This window comes from Thunnus maccoyii, chromosome 18 (assembly GCF_910596095.1).
Source record: "Thunnus maccoyii chromosome 18, fThuMac1.1, whole genome shotgun sequence".
Classification (NCBI taxonomy): Eukaryota; Metazoa; Chordata; class Actinopteri; order Scombriformes; family Scombridae; genus Thunnus; species Thunnus maccoyii.
The window spans coordinates 29,845,478-29,866,086 of NC_056550.1; the positions used below are offsets into that span (position 1 = coordinate 29,845,478).

General features: G+C 39.0%; 1 protein-coding gene and 1 long non-coding RNA gene across 2 annotated transcripts; both read right to left on the minus strand.

Moving 5' to 3' along the window:
• Positions 1 to 2,365: 2,365 nt before the first annotated feature.
• LOC121883549 (interferon a3-like) lies at positions 2,366 to 14,682 on the minus strand. Its single transcript, XM_042391850.1, has 6 exons — positions 13,947 to 14,682; positions 4,000 to 4,074; positions 3,416 to 3,571; positions 3,191 to 3,268; positions 2,700 to 2,777; positions 2,366 to 2,544 (listed from the first exon to the last, which is right to left on the minus strand). The coding sequence occupies exons 1-6, from the start codon at positions 14,061 to 14,063 to the stop codon at positions 2,425 to 2,427; spliced, it is 624 nt and encodes a 207-aa protein (XP_042247784.1). The 5' UTR covers positions 14,064 to 14,682; the 3' UTR covers positions 2,366 to 2,424.
• Positions 14,683 to 18,000: 3,318 nt separating this feature from the next.
• LOC121883554 lies at positions 18,001 to 18,646 on the minus strand. Its single transcript, XR_006092236.1, has 3 exons — positions 18,380 to 18,646; positions 18,254 to 18,290; positions 18,001 to 18,166 (listed from the first exon to the last, which is right to left on the minus strand). It is a non-coding gene; the product is annotated as an uncharacterized LOC121883554 (long non-coding RNA).
• Positions 18,647 to 20,609: the final 1,963 nt, after the last annotated feature.

Consider the following 20,609-nt stretch of genomic DNA (forward strand, 5'->3'; position numbering starts at 1 on the left):
ACTATCATCATGTTTAGTACCATGCTGCTTGTTTCACTCTCAGAACACTAAAGATACTATCAAAGATGTAAAATTGGAAAATCATGCAATTGTTAAATGTTCTTTACTTTGATTAAAAGAATAACCACATTCAGGAACTGTACCTGCCTGTCCATAGACAGGAGGGGGCTGACTCTGCTCCCCCAGGATGCACCTTCTGGGCAGGCAGACCAAAACGTTAAAACAGAGTCTTCTTATCTGAGACTCTAGGCTGACTTTGTGCTGGCTGCTGGTTTCTTCTTGTTTTTATCTTTGTCCTCCTCCACTATGTGACTTCGTCTTCACTCGCTCAGTAAGTTCTATTAGATCCTCCAGAATATCCTCTATACAAGATTGGACCATTTCATCACACTGCATTTGGACAGTCAGCTTCCTCTGTGAAGCCACAACTCAGTGAACGTCCTACCTGATGATATGAAGAGCTGCAGTTCTACTGCAGAATCTAAACTCCATCTATGGTCGTCTCCTCAGTGCAGGTAGTCTTGCTTTACAGTTTACATTATTAATTATTCATTGACATTGTGGGTGTATGTGATGTGCTGTTGAGTGTAACTTTGTATTTTGTATTTTGTGTTCTGTGTGTTTTTTGCTTTGTACTGTTTGTTGTTGTGCTGTTGAATGTTTTGATTGTCGGGGGACTGCGGATGTAAATTAGCTTTGAGCTAACTCCAGTGCAGTGCATCTTTAATGTTAAAAACTGCACACTGTCCCAATAAATAAATACAATAAAATAAATAAATCTTGCTTTCTGCCATGCAGGTGGAAAGCTTGCATTTTGCTAGTCTGAAGATGTGATTCAGAACAATAGGAGTGAAACTTCAGACATGTAGAGTCATGAGTTAAGGATCAAACAAGGAAAGCCTAAACCAGCAGCTCTCTTCCAATGGGAACTTTTCAAATCTGGACCGGTCCGATTCAATCATCACTACAAGATCCAGACTCCAGTTTCTCACCCCAGCATCGGACTCCATTCTCTGAACAAGTTTTTTTTCTTCGTTTTTTTTTTTTGGCCTATTCTTTTCTATTTAATGATTAACTTTCCTGCTCCTACCATGGGGGAAACTGATCTCTTCCAGTCAGCCAATTGCAAAGCTTAAAATCCGGGATTTCAAATTCAATTCATCCCTGACTCAGCAAACATGCCCATGCAGGCCCACTGTGGGTATGTGTGGGTTTAAAGGAAAATATGTGTTGTAGTGACAGTGTGAAAGGGTCTCTAAAATTGACAATCTCAGACTCAGTTAATCTTACAATCAGAACACCATGAGAGAGACAAGAGTTCATTCCCACGCTCACTTTCAAATCTCATTTAGTTTCTCTTTCTGTTTGTCTGCAGCTGCTGAGATAAAATGTCACTCTGGTTGTGGTTAGAAAAACAGGAAGGTCAAAGACTGAGGAACAGCTTATTGAAAGTCACTGACTTCACCTTGAAGTGAGAAACTTATGACTGTCTTCAGTGTCTGCATATACAGAATACTGTCTGAGGACTTTTTATTCCTGATTCAATGAGTTTTCTTTTAGCTTTTTGGATTCACAGAAGTTCAGGATGATTCACCTGACTGATGGACAGTCTTTCGGCGCTTTGTTTTTTATCGCACCATTTTATATTAAGGCCTGAACCTGCTTTAATATAAGACAGCTGTAATTATAAGATGATCCAGTCTGCCAGTCTAATGGAGGTCTATGGAGAAAATGCTGTTTGGGCTGCTGGGAGGTTTTCACTGTAATACCACCAGCGACCACTGGGAGAAACTGGCTGCAGGGCTGAGCGGCGGAGGCGTATCCAGCTCTTATTATACATACATGAGATCAACCCCCAGATGTTCATGACTCCACCATCTTTCCTCCAGCGCCACCCTCAGGACAGACTTTATATGAGCAGCTCCACTATTGGTCAGACTCTAAGAACAGATAAATCCTCAGGATGCTGTTTTTTCTGTCCAACACATGTTGTTTGTACCATCAGCATCATGGAACCTGATAAACAGTGATGATGTTGGAGCTGCAGAGTATCTGCTGTCTGATTGGCTGAGACTGGCTAGTTAGAGAATGATGTCACCTGTCAGAGAGCTCACTGCAGTGTGATGATCACTCCAGACATCATCTAACATGAATACGCATCACCCGACTGCTGCAACGTGCTTTGATCACTAAACATTAAAAACATATTAAACAGAGCTGCAAAAAACGTCTTTATTGTGTCAGTTTGTAAAATGTTTCCAGTTTTATGTTTTCGAGTAAAATCATACAAAATGTCTTTAAATACAAAACTGTCAGAAGACAATAAATAGTAAATAAATAGTAAATAAAGTAAATAAATAAACAAATAAATAAATAAAATATCAGTGTTCTCACAGAGAAACATGATGAACATGAAACAGACAGTTAGTGTGGAGACGCTGCAGAGCGCCTCCTGCTGGTGATGATGGAGACCAGCATCTCCAACTGGTCCAGGTGCCGTTTAGTTTCCATCCTGATCAGCTCCCAGTACGTAGTACCGCCCCCCTGTATGCAGTACACAGTACTACAGTTAGTACACTCAGTACACACAATACTACAGTTAGTACACTCAGTACTACAGTCAATACACACAGTACTACAGTCAGTACACTCAGTACTACAGTCAATACACACAGTACTACATCAGGACTTGTATTTACCGTACGGTCCAGAGCGCTTTTTTCCAGTGACTTGTAGTATTCGCTCAGCGTGACGTTGACTGGTTTTTCAACCGGAAGCTGAAAACAAAAACAGTTCTGAGTTTAATTCTGCAGTAAAACCTGAAGCTGAAACTCCCAGGACGAAGTACTGCCCTCCTGTATGCAGTACACAGTACTACAGTCAGTACACTCAGTACTACAGTCAGTACACACAGTACTACAGTCAGTACACTCAGTACTACAGTCAGTACACACAGTACGACAGTCAGTACACACAGTACTACAGTCAGTACACTCAGTACTACACTCAGTACACTCAGTACTACAGTTAGTACACACAGTACCACAGTCAGTACACTCAGCACGACAGTCAGTACACACAATACTACAGTTAGTACACACAGTACTACAGTCAGTACACACAGTACTACAGTCAATACACTCAGTACTACAGTCAGTACACACAGTACTACATCAGGACTTGTACTTACCATACGGTGCAGAGCGCTTTTTTCCAGTCTCTTGTAGTATTTTCTCAGCAGGACTTTAACTGGTTTTTCAATCGAAACCTGAAAACAAAAACAGTTCCGAGTTTAATTCTGCAGTAAAACCTGAAGCTAAAACTCTGACAGTCTCACTTAAAGCTTCAGGTGAAGTCAAACTGCTGACAGGAGTTAAAGTGTTTAAAGTATTTTTGTAAGTATTTGAGTACTCACGCATTTGTTGAGCTCCTCGTTCTGTCTGTCGATGGTGATCAGGAAGTTGGTCTCCTCGTTGGTATTCCAGGCAGCGGAGGAGCGGTTGCCGTGGTGATAGAGATCAGAAATAAGCTTCAGACTGTCTCTGATGAACAACAGCTGGGACTCCAACACCTGGACAGAGACAGACAGCTGTGAATCCTGGCTCTCTGATTGGCTGACAGAGCAGAGTGTCATCAGCGTAACAGTTTGTTTGTTTACTACAAATTTCACATGAAACAATAAGGACATATTTATGAACACAAGTCCGTCTTTTTTTGAATCTTGGCTCCAAAACCACATTATTCTGGTGGATCAGGTGTTTAATAACTGTGACATCGAGGGATTATGTAAAGGTTTCTGGTATTTGTGCTATTTATGCAACAACCGGAGGTTAATCATCAAACTGTGAGATGAATATTTTCATATTTTATATATTATGTTGTGGAAGAAGAACTTGTGATTGTTTTATGTCAATGAAGAAAAAAATTGTGTTTAGATGTTTGTATGTTAATGTGTGAATAGTAACATACAGGTGAAGCAGTCAGTGTGTGTGACAGTACCTGTGTGTTCCTCATGCTTTGGTAGAGATCGTATGGAAAGGGAACTGGACTCTCCTCCTCAGTCAGCGGATCACCCTGAAACATCAGCACAGTGACTCAGCTGTGTGTTAAACACAAACACCAATAAATATACAACGATTTTATGTGTTAGTGAATCTTTGCTGATTTAATTAAAACAAAAGCTTCCTAGCACTAAAGATGAAAACACACTAACAACACAACTAACAACACAACTAACAACACACTAACAACACACTAACAACACAACTAACAACACACTAACAACACAACTAACAACACAACTAACAACACACTAACAACACAACTAACAACACACTAACAACACAACTAACAACACACTAACAACACAACTAACAACACAACTAACAACACACTAACAACACACTAACAACACAACTAACAACACAACTAACAACACAACTAACAACACACTAACAACACAACTAACAACACAACTAACAACACACTAACAACACACTAACAACACAACTAACAACACACTAACAACACAACTAACAACACAACTAACAACACACTAACAACACACTAACAACACACTAACAACACAACTAACAACACACTAACAACACACTAACAACACACTAACAACACACTAACAACACAACTAACAACACACTAACAACACACTAACAACACAACTAACAACACACTAACAACACAACTAACAACACAACTAACAACACACTAACAACACACTAACAACACAACTAACAACACACTAACAACACAACTAACAACACAACTAACAACACACTAACAACACACTAACAACACACTAACAACACACTAACAACACAACTAACAACACACTAACAACACAACTAACAACACAACTAACAACACACTAACAACACACTAACAACACAACTAACAACACACTAACAACACACTAACAACACACTAACAACACAACTAACAACACACTAACAACACACTAACAACACAACTAACAACACACTAACAACACAACTAACAACACACTAACAACACAACTAACAACACACTAACAACACACTAACAACACAACTAACAACACACTAACAACACACTAACAACACACTAACAACACAACTAACAACACACTAACAACACAACTAACTACACACTAACAACACAACTAACAACACAACTAACAACACACTAACAACACAACTAACAACACAACTAACGACACACTAACAACACAACTAACAACACACTAACAACACAACTAACAACACACTAACAACACAACTAACAACACAACTAACAACACACTAACAACACACTAACAACACAACTAACAACACACTAACAACACAACTAACAACACAACTAACAACACACTAACAACACAACTAACAACACACTAACAACACACTAACAACACACTAACAACACAACTAGCAACACACTAACAACACACTAACAACACACTAACAACACACTAACAACACAACTAACAACACACTAACAACACAACTAACAACACACTAACAACACACTAACAACGCAACTAACAACACACTAACAACACACTAACAACACAACTAACAACACAACTAACAACACAACTAACAACACAACTAACAACACACTAACTAACAACACAACTAACAACACAACTAACAACACAACTAACAACACAACTAACAACACAACTAACAACACACTAACAACACAACTAACAACACACTAACAACACACTAACAACGCAACTAACAACACACTAACAACACAACTAACAACACACTAACAACACACTAACAACACAACTAACAACACACTAACAACACACTAACAACACAACTAACAACACACTAACAACACACTAACAACACACTAACAACACAACTAACAACACACTAACAACACAACTAACTACACACTAACAACACACTAACAACACAACTAACAACACAACTAACGACACACTAACAACACACTAACAACACACTAACAACACACTAACAACACAACTAACAACACAACTAACAACACACTAACAACACACTAACAACACAACTAACAACACACTAACAACACAACTAACAACACAACTAACAACACACTAACAACACAACTAACAACACACTAACAACACACTAACAACACACTAACAACACAACTAGCAACACACTAACAACACACTAACAACACACTAACAACACACTAACAACACAACTAACAACACACTAACAACACAACTAACAACACACTAACAACACACTAACAACGCAACTAACAACACACTAACAACACACTAACAACACAACTAACAACACAACTAACAACACAACTAACAACACAACTAACAACACACTAACTAACAACACAACTAACAACACAACTAACAACACAACTAACAACACAACTAACAACACACTAACAACACAACTAACAACACACTAACAACACACTAACAACGCAACTAACAACACACTAACAACACAACTAACAACACACTAACAACACACTAACAACGCAACTAACAACACACTAACAACACACTAACAACACAACTAACAACGCAACTAACAACGCAACTAACAACACACTAACAACACACTAACAACACACTAACAACACAACTAACTACACACTAACAACACAACTAACACAACTAACAACACACTAACAACACACTAACAACACACTAACAACACACTAACAACACAACTAACAACACAACTAACAACACACTAACAACACACTAACAACACAACTAACTACACACTAACAACACAACTAACACAACTAACAACACACTAACAACACACTAGCAACACACTAGCAACACACTAACAACACACTAACAACACAACTAACAACACACTAACAACACAACTAACAACACAACTAACAACACACTAACAACACAACTAACAACACACTAACAACACAACTAACAAGACACTAACAACACAACTAACAACACAACTAACAACACACTAACAACACACTAACAACACAACTAACTACACAACTATCTACACAACTAACTACACAACTAACAACACACTAACAACACACTAACAACACACTAACAACACAACTAACAACACACTAACAACACAACTAACAACACACTAACAACACACTAACAACACACTAACAACACAACTAACTACACACTAACAACACAACTAACAACACACTAACAACACACTAACAACGCAACTAACTACACACTAACAACACAACTAACAACGCAACTAACAACGCAACTAACAACGCAACTAACAACACACTAACAACACACTAACAACACAACTAACTACACACTAACAACACAACTAACACAACTAACAACACACTAACAACACACTAACAACACAACTAACAACACAACTAACAACACAACTAACAACACAACTAACAACACACTAACAACACACTAACAACACAACTAACAAGACACTAACAACACAACTAACAACACACTAACAACACAACTAACAAGACACTAACAACACAACTAACAACACAACTAACAACACACTAACAACACACTAACAACACAACTAACTACACAACTAACTACACAACTAACAACACACTAACAACACACTAACAACACACTAACAACACAACTAACTACACAACTAACTACACAACTAACAACACACTAACAACACACTAACAACACACTAACAACACAACTAACAACACACTAACAACACAACTAACAACACACTAACAACACACTAACAACACACTAACAACACAACTAACTACACACTAACAACACAACTAACAACACACTAACAACACACTAACAACACAACTAACTACACACTAACAACACAACTAACAACACACTAACAACACACTAACAACGCAACTAACAACGCAACTAACAACACACTAACAACACAACTAACAACACACTAACAACACACTAACAACGCAACTAACAACGCAACTAACAACACACTAACAACACAACTAACAACACACTAACAACACACTAACAACACACTAACAACGCAACTAACAACACAACTAACAACACACTAACAACACACTAACAACACAACTAACAACACACTAACAACACACTAACAACACACTAACAACACAACTAACAACACACTAACAACACAACTAACAACACACTAACAACACACTAACAACACACTAACAACACAACTAACAACACACTAACAACACACTAACAACACACTAACAACACACTAACAACGCAACTAACAACACACTAACAACACACTAACAACACACTAACAACACACTAACAACGCAACTAACAACACACTAACAACACATTAACAACACACTAACAACACAACTAACAACACACTAACAACACACTAACAACACACTAACAACACAACTAACAACACAACTAACAACACACTAACAACACAACTAACAACACAACTAACAACACACTAACAACACACTAACAACACAACTAACAACACACTAACAACACACTAACAAAACAACTAACAACGCAACTAACAACGCACTAACAACGCACTAACAACACACTAACAACACACTAACAACACAACTAACACACTAACAACACACTAACAACACACTAACAACACACTAACAACACACTAACAACACAACTAACAACGCACTAACAACGCACTAACAACGCACTAACAACACACTAACAACACACTAACAACACAACTAACACACTAACAACACACTAACAACACAACTAACAACACACTAACAACACACTAACAACACACTAACAACACAACTAACAACACACTAACAACACACTAACAACACAACTAACAACACAACTAACAACACACTAACAACACACTAACAACACACTAACAACACACTAACAACACACTAACAACACACTAACAACACACTAACAACACAACTAACACACTAACAACACACTAACAACACACTAACAACACAACTAACAACACACTAACAACACAACTAACAACACACTAACAACACACTAACAACACACTAACAACACACTAACAACACAACTAACAACACACTAACAACACACTAACAACACACTAACAACACAACTAACAACACAACTAACAACACAACTAACTACACACTAACAACACACTAACAACACACTAACAACAACGCAACTAACAACACACTAACAACACACTAACAACACACTAACAACACACTAACAAGACAACTAACAACACACTAACAACACACTAACAACACACTAACAACACACTAACAAGACAACTAACAACACACTAACAACACACTAACAACACAACTAACAACACACTAACAACACACTAACAAAACAACTAACAACGCAACTAACAACGCACTAACAACGCACTAACAACGCACTAACAACGCACTAACAACACACTAACAACACACTAACAACACAACTAACACACTAACAACACACTAACAACACACTAACAACACAACTAACAACACAACTAACAACACACTAACAACACACTAACAACACACTAACAACACAACTAACAACACAACTAACAACACAACTAACTACACACTAACAACACACTAACAACACACTAACAACACACTAACAAAACAACTAACAACGCACTAACAACGCACTAACAACGCACTAACAACGCACTAACAACACACTAACAACACAACTAACAACACACTAACAACACACTAACAACACACTAACAACACAACTAACAACACACTAACAACACACTAACAACAACGCAACTAACAACACACTAACAACACACTAACAACACACTAACAACACACTAACAAGACAACTAACAACACACTAACAACACACTAACAAGACAACTAACAACACACTAACAACACACTAACAACACACTAACAAGACAACTAACAACACACTAACAACACACTAACAACACACTAACAACACACTAACAACACACTAACAAGACAACTAACAACACACTAACAACACACTAACAACACACTAACAACACAACTAACAACACACTAACAACACAACTAACAACACACTAACAACACAACTAACAACACACTAACAACACACTAACAACACAACTAACAACACACTAACAACACACTAACAACACAACTAACAACACACTAACAACACACTAACAAGACAACTAACAACACACTAACAACACACTAACAACACACTAACAACACAACTAACAACACACTAACAACACACTAACAACAACGCAACTAACAACACACTAACAACACACTAACAACACACTAACAACACACTAACAAGACAACTAACAACACACTAACAACACACTAACAACACACTAACAACACAACTAACAACACACTAACAACACACTAACAACACACTAACAACAACGCAACTAACAACACACTAACAACACAACTAACAACACACTAACAACACACTAACAAGACAACTAACAACACACTAACAACACACTAACAACACACTAACAACACAACTAACAACACACTAACAACACACTAACAACACAACTAACAAGACAACTAACAACACACTAACAACACACTAACAACACAACTAACAACACACTAACAACACAACTAACAACACACTAACAACACACTAACAACACACTAACAAGACAACTAACAACACACTAACAACACACTAACAACACACTAACAACACACTAACAACACAACTAACAACACACTAACAACACAACTAACAACACACTAACAAGACAACTAACAACACACTAACAACACACTAACAACACACTAACAACACACTAACAAGACAACTAACAACACACTAACAACACACTAACAACACACTAACAACACAACTAACAACACACTAACAACACAACTAACAACACAACTAACAACACACTAACAACACACTAACAACACAACTAACAACACAACTAACAACACACTAACAACACACTAACAACACAACTAACAACACACTAACAACACAACTAACAACACACTAACAAGACAACTAACAACACAACTAACAACACACTAACAACACACTAACAACACACTAACAACACAACTAACAACACAACTAACAACACACTAACAACACAACTAACAAAACAACTAACAACACACTAACAACACACTAACAACACACTAACAACACACTAACAAGACAACTAACAACACACTAACAACACACTAACAACACAACTAACAACACACTAACAACACACTAACAACACAACTAACAACACACTAACAAGACAACTAACAACACACTAACAACACACTAACAACACAACTAACAACACACTAACAACACACTAACAACACAACTAACAACACACTAACAACACACTAACAACACACTAACAACACAACTAACAACACACTAACAAGACAACTAACAACACACTAACAACACAACTAACAACACACTAACAACACACTAACAACACAACTAACAACACACTAACAACACACTAACAACACAACTAACAACACACTAACAACACACTAACAACACACTAACAACACAACTAACAACACACTAACAAGACAACTAACAACACACTAACAACACACTAACAACACACTAACAACACACTAACGACACACTAACAACGCAACTAACAACACACTAACAACACAACTAACAACACACTAACAACACACTAACGACACACTAACAACGCAACTAACAACACACTAACAACACAACTAACAACACACTAACAACACACTAACAACACAACTAACAACACACTAACAACACACTAACAACACACTAACAACACACTAACAACACAACTAACAACACACTAACAACACACTAACAACACAACTAACAACACACTAACAACACACTAACAACACACTAACAACACAACTAACAACACACTAACAACACACTAACAACACAACTAACAACACACTAACAACACACTAACAACACAACTAACGACACACTAACGACACACTAACGACACACTAACAACGCAACTAACAACACACTAACAACACAACTAACAACACACTAACAACACACTAACAACACACTAACAACGCAACTAACAACACACTAACAACACAACTAACAACACACTAACAACACACTAACAACACACTAACAACACACTAACAACACAACTAACAACACACTAACAACACACTAACAAGACACTAACAACACACTAACAACACACTAACAACACAACTAACAACACACTAACAACACACTAACAAGACAACTAACAACACACTAACAACACACTAACAACACAACTAACAACACACTAACAACACACTAACAACACAACTAACAACACACTAACAACACACTAACAACACACTAACAACACACTAACAAGACAACTAACAACACACTAACAACACACTAACAACACAACTAACAACACACTAACAACACAACTAACAACACAACTAACAACACACTAACAACACACTAACAACACACTAACAACACACTAACAACACACTAACAACACAACTAACAACACACTAACAACACAACTAACAACACAACTAACAACACACTAACAACACACTAACAACACAACTAACAACACAACTAACAACACACTAACAACACACTAACAACACAACTAACAACACACTAACAACACACTAACAACACACTAACAACACAACTAACAACACACTAACAACACACTAACAACACACTAACAACACAACTAACAACACACTAACAAGACAACTAACAACACACTAACAACACACTAACAACACACTAACAACACACTAACAAGACAACTAACAACACACTAACAACACAACTAACAACACAACTAACAACACACTAACAACACACTAACAACACACTAACAACACAACTAACAACACACTAACAACACACTAACAAGACAACTAACAACACAACTAACAACACACTAACAACACACTAACAACACAACTAACAACACACTAACAAGACAACTAACAACACAACTAACAACACACTAACAACACACTAACAACACACTAACAAGACAACTAACAACACAACTAACAACACACTAACAACACACTAACAACACACTAACAACACAACTAACAACACAACTAACAACACACTAACAACACACTAACAACACAACTAACAACACAACTAACAACACAACTAACAACACACTAACAACACACTAACAACACACTAACAACACACTAACAACACACTAACAACACACTAACAAGACAACTAACAACACAACTAACAACACACTAACAACACACTAACAACACACTAACAACACACTAACAACACACTAACAAGACAACTAACAACACAACTAACAACACACTAACAACACACTAACAACACACTAACAAGACAACTAACAACACAACTAACAACACACTAACAACACACTAACAACACACTAACAACACAACTAACAACACAACTAACAACACACTAACAACACACTAACAACACAACTAACAACACAACTAACAACACAACTAACAACACACTAACAACACACTAACAACACACTAACAACACACTAACAACACACTAACAACACACTAACAACACAACTAACAACACACTAACAACACACTAACAACACACTAACAACACACTAACAACACACTAACAACACAACTAACAACACAACTAACAACACACTAACAACACACTAACAACACAACTAACAACACAACTAACAACACAACTAACAACACACTAACAACACACTAACAACACACTAACAACACACTAACAACACAACTAACTAAACAGTAAGACTGACTTTAGCAAAACAGACAAAACCAATGTTAGCTCATACAACAAGACCAGGACCTCTAACCCTTCCTCCAGGACCTCTAAAACTTCCTCCAGGACCTCTAACCCTTCCTCCAGGACCTCTAAAACTTCCTCCAGGACCTCTAACTCTTTCTCCAGGACCCTTGAAACTCCTCCAGGACCTGGTGTCAGTACTCACCATGAGCTTCAGGTGAGTCAGACATTCGTTGTTCACGTTACTAAACCGTTGATCGAGCCAATCACAGCAGAGAGCCGGCGTCAGGGCGCTGCAGAGGACGAAGAACACGAACAACATGATGAAGATGATGCTGCGGAGAGCTGTATGTCTCAGTGTCTGATGAAGATGATGAAGAAGAGTAGGATGCGTCTCAGTGTGTCCGACATGCTGCAGCTCTCGACTTTTATTGCAGACAGGAAACAGAAAACAGAAAGACAGAAATTCCCGCCATGTTTCAACTCTCACTTTCCACACAGCAGAGAAAGTTCTTTCCTTCTTTCCTTCTTTCTTTATATATTTATATATTTATATGTTTATTTGTTTGTTTATGTGTCTTTAGACCTTGATCACATGTTACGCAGCACAAACAGAACCGACAGTTTAATAAAACCAAGACAACAGCAACAGCAGGATAAAATACAACAAATGTTGGTGAAACAAAGGAAGGACGTTCTTCAAGAAGCAGCTAATTGACATTTAAGCTTTGACTGATTGTAATAACAACATGAGTTTAAAGATAGAAGGCAGGTTTAAATAACACTTTCTCTATAATTCATTATGTTCACATTCTTCCATTCAAACAACAGATGAGACTCATATCTGCTCTGGTTTCTATCTGCTGTTGTTATTGATTATTTTATTCAGTATTTATTAAATATGTAAATGTTCACAGTCACAGATCTGATCACTAATCAAACTGGTGTCTAGTGTGTGTGTGTGTGTGTGTGTGTGTGTGTGTGTGTGTGTGTGTGTGTGTGTGTAAGTCCCTCCGCTTTCATTTTCCAAACACCACAGAAAGTGACGTCAAAATAAAAGCTGGCATCGTGTCGCTTTGCCAACAGAATCGTAGAGATCAATGTGTGTGTGTGTGTGTGTTTGTGTGTTTGTGTGTGTGTGTGTGTGTTGTGTGTGTGTGTGTGTGTGTGTGTGTGTGTGTGTGTGTGTGTGTGTGTGTGTGTGTGTGTGTCTAAATGTGTAAAATTGCTCATGTTACAATCATCAACTTTTATTCTGAAGGCTCAATCTGTTGACGTCAGTCTCATTTTCTGTTTCCTGTTTCACTTTCTGGAGTCCGATGCAGCTGCAGCGAGCGTGCAGTATCTGCACCACACACCCACCTGGTCACGTCTAGGCACGAGGAGGGGGGGGTTAGTGGGCAGGGGTTAGGGGTCAGGGGTCAGGGGTCAGGAGTGTGTCGTGTAGGATGAAGGTGAGTCTGCATTTCATTTCATTTTTTCACTTCATTTTATCTGAGACTTTTGGAGGCTTTTGTAAATTCTGGATTATTAAAAGAGAAGTCTGTTAAATCTGAGATTTGTTTCAGCATCTAACGGTGTAATACACAGTCATCTCAACAAAATGTTTCTTCCAAACTTTATTGAACAATTCAGGAGTAATTCTCCAACAAGGCAACAGCGCCATCAAGTGACCATGTAAAAAACAGCAACACATAGTTTGAAACTGAGACTCGAGATAAAGGAAGAATAGATAAATAACCACATGGAATAGAAACGCAAGAAGATCAACAGATACAGTCATTAATATTATAAACCAAATTTTGTATATAGTCTATGGTTTATATTATATTGGGTCTCAAAGGATGTTTGATGATTTGTTTCACCACATCACATCATCAAGATGGGACCCAAAATCTTCCCCCCAGGATGTTTTACTGTTGATAGTAGGGATGTTAACATAACATATAACTTTCTTCTTTAAATAAGAAGTTTTCAGTTGTATCTTTTCCAAATTATTCATGTTCATACCACTCATATATTGGATTGGACATAACTACTTAATTGTAAATAACAAAAAAAATTGTACTTGAGGAAGGTAGAGTTCCTTTGTTTTGCTGCAGTAATACATTAGTAGCAGCTGCAGTGATCGGGGACGTTTGTTGATTGATGAAGAGTGTTGAAACATTCTTGTCAGGAGGGAGGAGAAAATACCTTTAAAGGTTTAATAGATAGACCATCTGGTCCACAAGCCTCTCCAGATGCCGAGGTACATATCACCTCCTCAACCTCTTTACTAGTAACATCCATATCACATTTATTCCTGACTTCCTCGAAGACCTTTGGGAGTCTCATATGTTAGAAGAAATCTTTCTTTTTATCCTCACAATGATTTTGAGGAATACAAAGATGAATAAAAATCACTAAACACTTCAGCAAATGCTGAGTCGGTATGATGCGGCTGACGGTTCTCATCCTGAGTTCCAGTGATACATTTATCTGATATATATATATATATATCATATAAACGTATCAGCGTGTTCGTGTATCTTGTGTTTTTGTGTTTTTGTTTGAACATCTTTCTGCATTTTGAGAGAAGAGCGTATTGAGAGCAGATCTGGTTCTTATGAGTTTGGGTTACGCTCATGTTCAGATTCTACTTCCTGTGATCTGTCCGACCGACGTCGTCCCCTGAACCCTGAACCTGAACCCTGAACCCTAACCCTGAACCCTGACCCTGAACCCTGAACCCTGAACCCTGAACCTGAACCCTGAACCTGAACCTGAACCCTGAACCCTAACCCTGAACCCTGAACCCTGAACCTGAACCCTGAACCCTAACCCTGAACCCTGAACCCTGAACCCTGAACCCTGAACCTGAACCTGAACCCTGAATCTGAACCCTAACCCTGAACCTGAACCCTGAACCCTGAACCCTGAACCCTGAACCTGAACCCTGGACCTGAACCTGAACCCTGAACCCTGAACCTGAACCCTGAACCCTGAACCCTGAACCCTAACTATGAACCCTGAACCCTGAACCTGAACCCTGGACCTGAACCTGAACCCTGAACCCTGAACCTGAACCCTGAACCCTGAACCCTAACTCTGAACCCTGAACCCTAACCCTGAACCCTGAACCTGAACCCTGACCTGAACCCTGAACCCTGAACCCTGAACCCGAACCCTGAACCCGAACCCGAACCCTAACCCTGAACCCTGAACCCTGAACCTGAACCTGAACCCTGAACCCTGAACCCTGAACCCTAAACCCTGAACCTGAACCCTGAACCTGAACCCTGAACCCTGAACCTGAACCTGAACCCTGAACCCTGAACCCTGAACCCTAAACCTGAACCCTGAACCCTGAACTCTGAACCTGAACCTGAACCCTGAACCCTGAACCTGAACCCTGAACCCTAACCCTGAACCTTGAACCCTGAACCTGAACCCTGAACCCTGAACCCTAAACCTGAACCCTGAACCCTGAACCTGAACCCTGAACCTGAACCCTGAACCCTGAACCCTGAACCCTAACCCTGAACCCTGAACCCTACCTCTGAACCCTGAACTCTGAACCTGAACCCTGAACCCTGAACCTGAACCCTAACCCTGAACCCTGAACCCTGAACCTGAACCTGAACCTGAACCCTGAACCCTAAACCTGAACCCTAAACCTGAACCCTGAACCCTGAACCTGAACCCTGAACCTGAACCTGAACCCTGAACCCTGAACCCTAACCCTGAACCCTGAACCCTGAACCCTACCTCTGAACCCTGAACTCTGAACCTGAACCCTGAACCCTGAACCCTGAACCTGAACCTGAACCCTGAACCTGAACCCTAACCCTGAACCCTGAACCCTGAACCTGAACCTGAACCTGAACCCTGAACCCTGAACCCTGAACCCTAAACCTGAACCCTGAACCCTGAACCTGAACCCTGAACCTGAACCTGAACCCTGAACCCTGAACCCTAACCCTGAACCCTGAACCCTGAACCCTACCTCTGAACCCTGAACTCTGAACCTGAACCCTGAACCCTGAACCTTGAACCTGAAGCCTGAACCCTGAACCCTGGACCTGAACCTGAACCCTGAACCTTGAACCCTGAACCCTAACCCTGAACCCTGAACTCTGAACCCTGAACCCTAACCCTGAACCCTGAACCTGAACCCTGGACCTGAACCCTGAACCCTGAACCCTGAACCCTGAACCCTGAACCCTGAACCTGAACCCTGACCTGAACCCTGAACCCTGGACCTGAACCCTGAACCTGAACCTTGAACCCTGAACCCTGAACCAAGTAACTCTTACTCTTAACCGTTACAGCGACAGTTGAAACACTGGAAGTTCAGCAGGAATTTGTACATTTTTATTGAACATGAGGATTTGTAACATCAGAGCAGAAACCTGCAGGCACTTCTCTCTGAACAAAGGACCCAACCTGAAAGACAGACAGACTGCGTTCATACGACAGTATCATGATTCTATTGATTCTGTTTTTCGTATAAAAACTAATGAACACATTTACCTGTTGTTTCAGCCAGCCATGATGTGCTTCACAAAAGCTGGAAAACAAATGCACAGCTTCATTCAGTATTATTTTACATTCATATTATTTTATTTTGCTTTCGGTGTGTTTCAGTATGGATGTTACCTTCATAGTTTATACATCCATTAGCATCTTCCTGTCCTGCCAACAGCTGGTCCACTTCTCCCTCCGTCATCCTCTCCCCTGATAACAGAAAAACCTCTGAGCATGCTCACTGTGGATAAAACTCGTCTGAAAACATCATGTTGAACTGGTGAAACAGTATTTGGTAACTGATGGACGTAGGACCAACCTGCTTCACTTCACAGGAAAATGTCTGAACGTGTAATTTTATAAGAGCACCTGCTGTCCTTCATGTTTACACCAACATTATTTACCGACTGATTCAATCACTTTCATTTATAATCACATCTTCATAAGCATATTTTCAGCTACTTTAACTTACAAACGTGGCTGAAAATATTGGTTCCCTTCCACCTTTTTTTAAATAAACTATATTTACTCTGTATTAAGCTGAAACTGACAGAAGTATCTGGGATCCATTATTCTTTATTTGACATTCAACATAACTGAAACTTTGTTTTTGATTTACATCTTAACATATTATTTAATACAATAAAACAAATGAAAATGGCCAAAAATAACTTAACTAAACTTAACTAAATATTTATATCACTAATGTTAATTAATGTTCTGTGTTCTTCTGCACATCGCAAAGGTCAGCTGTTACACACACACACACACACACACACATACCATTTATTCCTTCCTGTGGTTGTTGTACTTCCCTGCTTTCACCAGTGGAGGGCAGCATCTATCACTAACTGAGCTACACACTCAGAGTGAGTTGTTCCTTAAAGGAGGACATGCTGCTGTTCTGTTGTACACACAGAATGAACAGCGGCTGACTGACCGTAACATCCTCACATCTATAAAAACACATTCAGACTGAATCAACATGTTCTCGTTGGTTTCTCACTGATGCCGAGAGGCCAGACGCTGCTCCACGGTTCTGTGCTCAGGACAAACAGCTCCGTGTTTTCTGCTGTTAACAGGAACCAAACTCTGTTGATCTGAGAGAAGTTCACTGGAGGTGACGGCTGAAGACCCTCAGTACGTTTACAGCTGTTCTAAGTCAGCAGTAGGCGGCGCTCAGCTGACAGTTCGGTGTGTGTTTCTACCAGATGACACACACTCACTGATCTGGTTTGTTCTCAGTGACAATAAAGTTATTGTTTTTTTGAAGGTGTGCAGACTACATTTCACTGATTTTTGAGTGTTCTGTTGAGTAATGCCTTTGTCCCAGAATGCACTGCACAAAGGAAACAGGGTAGCTCACATCTGGAAGACGTAAAAAAAAACTGACGAGAAAAATACAGTTTTAAATGTTTGATAACTTGTTCTCACGTTGGTTTAACATCCGTTTCTTCTCATGATGAAGCACATTCATTTCTTTTACACTAACAAGACTGTATTCTACAATCATTGTTATATAATGTACTTTATAAAACGGATGGTTAAAATCTTGCAATCTGATTGGTTGACAGCTGTGATATAATGAGCGTCTGCTACTGCTATGACTTTTAATGTCCTTTTACAAGTTACGGCAAACACTTTGCAGCGTGACCCCAGTGACACTGGACAGTTTCTCCATGGCTGCACGATCAATGGGAACAATTATGTGAATAAATAAGCTATATATAAAGAACCATAATTTCTATATTGTAATATTTGGTAACCGTTTTATAATAGCAGTATCTGACGACTGGCTGTGGTATATTGTGCTACCAGTATGTACTGTACTATACTGTAGTATCCAGAGCTGATGGGATATTTGATCCTCCAGTGTTCTGGGTCTGTCCTGTGGTTCTCTCCCAGTTTGTCCAGTAAATGTCCACAGGGAGGCCTCCTGGAGGACCTGGATCAGATGTTGGACCACCAACGTTAAGCAGCAGGTTCATGAAGTGAAAGTTGTTTGTCAGTTTCTTCAGAACTCCTTTTGTTGACTTCTTTCAGCCATTGAAAACTCTGGGCTGTGATTGGCTGGAAGGTGTTCATAAACATTTAGTAACTGGCCTTCACATCATGGATATTATCCCTGAAACTCTTCTGGGGCTTGTTAAGATTCATCAAACATGTAACAGGGTTACAAAACTATTCATTCATTCATTCATTCATTTATTTATTATAAACAGTATGTTGTTGATTTTCTGCTTTTATATGTTTAGATTCATTTCTGTCACTAATTTATTTAGAGAGTGTGTGTGTGTGTGTGTGTGTGTGTGTGTGTGTGTGTGTGTGTGTGTGTGTGTGTGTGTGTGTGTGTGATGACACA